Consider the following 4,964-nt stretch of genomic DNA (forward strand, 5'->3'; position numbering starts at 1 on the left):
ACGATGATGAAAGGATCTTCAGAGACAAGGAGACGCTCACAGATAAACCACGATGATCCGAGCTGGTGATCCACAGTCAGCGTTATCTAACGTTAGCAAGTGAGCCAGGGTGTTAGCTTGTGATCAGAAGTTTATCCGAAGCTTGTAACACATTATTTGTGATTTGTGTTGAAGACGTGAAAGAAGAAATGTTTTCAAGATGTGATGAAGAACAGAGTCGAGTTTTCAGGGTTTAATCAACGACAGGAGAGGATCTGTAGACATCAAGCAGTCGGTAGTGATACACGTTCACAATATGGTTTCAGTTGCTTATAAGAGTCAAATCCTCACACACACACACACACACACACACACAGACACACTCACACACACACACACACACACACACAGAGGACTCACTCACACAACTTTACACTAACAGAATGAAGTGAACTCTACACTCTTTCATTGAGACTCTTGGTCTTTTCATATTCCACATTAAATAAAGTTTATACAGAAGGTGGACAAAACAAAATCCAAGATAAAGACCCGCAAAAAGCACACTGGTGAACAGCATGAGTATGTGTGTGTGTGTGTGTGTGTGTCTGTGTGTGTGTGGGAGTGTGTGTGTGTGTGTGTCTAAGTGCGTGTGGGAGTGTTTGTGTGTGTGTGTAGACCCTGTTTACCCGCTAACGAGGTCTAAGGGGAGGGTGACGGAGTGTGTGTGTGCATGTGTGTGTCTGTGCTTGGTACGTGTGCAGTGTAATTGTGTTGCCACAGAGAGGTGGACTGAGCTGACACACACTGTGGGAGGATCCGTCCCATCTCTCTCTCAGGCTGCTGACTTGAAGGCCTGTTGTGTGTGTGTATGTCTGTGTGTGTGTCTGTGTGTGTATGTGTTTGTGTGTGAGGTTTTGTGCTTGAGCCAAAGTCCCTTTGCTTTTCAGCCCAGTTGTCTCAGATCCAAGAAAGCCAGAGGAAGCGAGTCGGAACAAGAAAGCACACGAACCCTCCAGACAGCGAGCGCTGGCCGAGACGTGAGATCCTGAGTGTCTCTTCTTATTCATCTGTCCGTCTCTCAGAGTCCACAGTCTGGCCTCCTCTTCCTCCATTCTCCTTCTTCATTGTGTGTGTGTGTGTGTGTGTGTGTGTGTGTGTGTGTGTGGGGACAGCGGATCTGATCGTCCTCCAGAGAATTTCCTTCTGCTCGAAAAGGCTGTTGTTGTTTGGACGTCTCCCATTTGACATTTTCCTGAAGCAAGCGGCGCCGAGTCACGTGACTTTCATGGGGTCTTGCCATTTAGGACTTTGAATGTGTGTGTGTGTCAGAGAGAGGGTGTGTGTGTGTGTGTGTCTGTGTGTATGTGTGTGTGTGTGCTTCAGTTCACATTAATGCGATGCAGAGTAGGAACGTGGGCAGGACGGACACAGAGACGTGGTGGAGGAGTGGAGCTGAGTGGCGGCTGCTGCTCTTCGGACCTGAGGAGTCCTGAGAGTCGATTGACTCCTGAGCCAACAGAGCCTGGGGGGGGGGAGAGAGAGAGAGAGAGAGAGAGAGAGAGAGAGGGATTTGTTTTATATTTAACAGCAGTTTACAGTTATTTTCTAATAAAGTTTCCCTCTTTTAAATAGAGAAAAATAATGCATCAGAACGTACATAACTAACATCGATCTAAGTGTATATCATTAAGTATGGACATGTTCCTCACATGTTCCTCACATGTTCCTCACATGCTCTTCACATGCTCTGTACGTGAGAACCCAAGTGTCTGAGTCAGTGTCTCTGGATCTTCTCCTGCAGGCCCTCTGTATTCTATCTGGAAACGTGTGTACGAGCTCTTGAAGCTCCCGGATTCAGAGGAAACAGGAAACGTCTCAGAACCAGTGGAAGCTTCACTAATGATTTAAATCAGGAGCTGGATGTAAACTCCACCCTCTCAATAGAACTATGATTATCACTGTGACACGATGAGGGACCTGTTCTCCACCAGCACATCAACCTCCACCACATGATTGCAGGGAAATCAATCCTCCTCCACCCCCCCTCATGAATGTGTGTGATTTCAGTAATGAGACTTTAAAGTGTGGAGCACAGAGAGGTGTGAAATCCAAGCTGCTCACCTCTTCACACTCGTACTCGTCAGAGGGGACACACTTCTGGCCTCCGTCCTGTAAAACAAGGTGAAACAACCACGTTCAGCTCATTGACCGTTAGAGAGGAGGAGTCTCTGTGACTCTCCTGCTGATCACCACCTGCCACTCAGACACATCCTCAGAAACCGGGACCGACCAGCTGCTCTTCCTCCGCCTGCCTCCGCGTTCAGACCGTCCATCACATTCTTCTCTTTCTCTTTTCAGGCTGCTTAACAAATGATTGCTTCTGTCATCTCGACTTTTATTCATGTATCCTCGGATTATAGGAGGTAGGATTTGAACAGTCGGAGCATTATAATAACACAAAGATTCAGACTTCTCTCTGAGACTTTAAAGAATACGCTCCCACTTTCAACCTCCCTCTTCACTTCTTCGCTCAGTTGATGGAATCTTTAGATTTAAACTTTCAGATGTTTTGAGGGAAGAAGATCGAAGTGGTGTCTGTGCAGAGCGGAGCTGAACAGAGGTCGTCTACGTAGCCTGGTTACTGGTCACCACCAATAAAGAACAAAATAACTGGTTTTGCAAAAAAGGACGTGAACCAATGGAGTCCAGCTCAGTCAATGATATTAAATGGTCAACAGTGTATAAAGGACACAGCTGAGGACACGTCCCTATGATCTGCTGCTGTCGGCAGGTTATTAACAAGGTAGAGCTGAAGACCTTCAGAGATCTTCACCATCATGTCCCGTGTTTTAAAACTCTGTGATCGGTCTGAACATCGTCAGTCGAGCTTCGTCCTGTCGCCTCCTGATTCCTTCTCTCTGATTGTTGACTCGTCCAATCAACAAGCTTCACTTTGTCTCTACTCCGCTAACGTGGAGCTGAAGCTCACGGATCAAACTCCTGACAAAGAGCCACCTTCACGTTTCAGATGAAGCTGGTGCACTAATCCACTGAAGCTTCTTCTCAGGGCATCTGCAGCCGAGCCTCATGGGTATTATAGTATGTAGAGATGTGCGTAAAGAAAAACGCAGATTCCTCAGAAGTGAAGTATAAATAATTCAGAGTGTTGGTCAGGATGTGAACCTGTGAGATCATTAGAGCTGCGACCTGATCAGGGATCAGTCACTTTAATGAGACTCCAGAAACAGACCTGTGGTTTCAGCAAGAAGGACGAGAACCACGGAGGTCATTGAGATGCAGAGCAGCAGCGTCAACAGAGACACACACACACACACACACACATACACACACACACACACACACACACACACACAGCATCATTTATCTGCGTCTTCCATCAGCCTCTTTGTTTGTGCCTCATTAGCATATCTCCTCCCGTTGCCTGGGTGGGAGAGCCAATCAGATCTTATCGCTCGACGAGGAAGAAGAAAACTCTTTCCAGTGACGGGGGGGGGGGGGGGGGGGGGGGGGGGGGAGCCGCGTGTCGGATCATTGTCATTTCCCCACGAAATACACAAGTGCAAATCCAGAAATATGCTTGGCGGTGCACATAGAGCAGGTTGTTATAGTGATGATTGAACCGTGCGTCTGAGTCATTATCATATTGACTGCCGCTGCGGTAACCTCCTGTGACACCGGACGCCTCTGCAGGTCTGTAGAGCTGCTGCTCAGCAGAGCTCACACACAAGTGATCGCTATATCCATGTGCTTCAGAAAGATGATACCCTTCACAGAGGAAACCAGGTAATACACAGCCTCCAGAGGGACTGTCCTCCTCTCATCTGCTCCTCTCTGATGTCACTTCATCTCTGACCACGCCACACTGGTTTCATACTTACTGGAACCGCTCGCCTGCACATCCCCGGTGTTTAGAGACGCTGTTGAAAGTGCTGACAGATAGAACTTTGCCGTATTGCTCCATGAACCCGACCAGAGCTTTTGTCACTGGAGCTAAATTGTGAACATTTGTCCCAATAAACCAGAATCCTCCTCCCCTGGGATGTGAACTCAGCAGCTGACGGCCACACAGAGACTCACTGGTCAACAGGACTCTGTGTGTCTCCAGCAGCAGAGTGAGACTCAGAGGACAGGAAGTTCTGATAAGACTCCATCGAACCCAGGATCCCCCGTCACTCAGCGCGGTGAGGTTGTACTAATCATGACAACATCATTTATACCAGATGATGACAAATCAAGCAGGTTCATCCGTTGAGTCGTGAATTCAAACAGATGACCTCTGAACTCAAAGTGATCAGATCGAATGTGACGCCTTCGTGTCTCTTTAACAACTCACACAGCAGAATACTCAGCTTCTGAGTTTCTCTGGTTCTTCTTCAGATGCACTTTGAGGATCAGTAACAGTTCGACCTGCTACCAACTTCTTCAACTTTTAGTTTTTTAACTTTCCTCTGAAGGAGTCTGTGATATGACCTCTGCTCTCTGACTGGAACATTTTTTAAATAATAAAAGCAACAGTCTGCAGTGAACCTTGTTATCAGTGAAACACCCACATCGATCAAAACCTCGACTGTAAATTGATAAGTTGCTGATAAGCTCAGACGGAGCAGACTTATTATAAGTGATGGAGATGTGAGGTGAAAGGTCACGCTATGTTTCTGTAATGAAGAGTATTAACAGTCGTCCTCCTGCACCATCTTCATCCAGAAGAAACAAGCAGATCTAGTCTTAACGATGATTATTATAATCATTCCTAAATGCAGTTTTCATTATTCCTGGTGTAAATATTTCCAGGTGTATATGAATGTGAGAACATGAACTGTGCATGAGAGTTAAAAATGCAGCTGTTTAATAAAAGTAGATCCAGTCTCATTATAGGTGGAAATGTTGTATAATTCATCTGTTCCATAATGGATAGAAGCTCACACTGGCCTCTCACCTCCTCTGTGTTTAATGGATGTGTTTCC

At 46.5% G+C, this 4,964-nt stretch overlaps 1 protein-coding gene across 1 annotated transcript in view; it reads right to left on the reverse strand.

Annotated features, from left to right (window-relative positions):
- Positions 1 to 217: 217 nt before the first annotated feature.
- The window catches only part of gfra2b (GDNF family receptor alpha 2b), a 39,670-nt gene continuing 34,923 nt past the window's right edge, over positions 218 to 4,964 (reverse strand). Inside the window, exons 9-10 of the mRNA XM_062412288.1 lie at positions 2,101 to 2,148; positions 218 to 1,501 (exon numbers count right to left, since the gene is read on the reverse strand). Of these exons, the coding sequence (XP_062268272.1) occupies positions 1,364 to 1,501; positions 2,101 to 2,148 (186 nt within the window). The 3' untranslated portion in view covers positions 218 to 1,363. The remainder of the gene's footprint in view (positions 1,502 to 2,100; positions 2,149 to 4,964) is intronic.

This window comes from Platichthys flesus, chromosome 19 (genome assembly GCF_949316205.1).
Source record: "Platichthys flesus chromosome 19, fPlaFle2.1, whole genome shotgun sequence".
Classification (NCBI taxonomy): Eukaryota; Metazoa; Chordata; class Actinopteri; order Pleuronectiformes; family Pleuronectidae; genus Platichthys; species Platichthys flesus.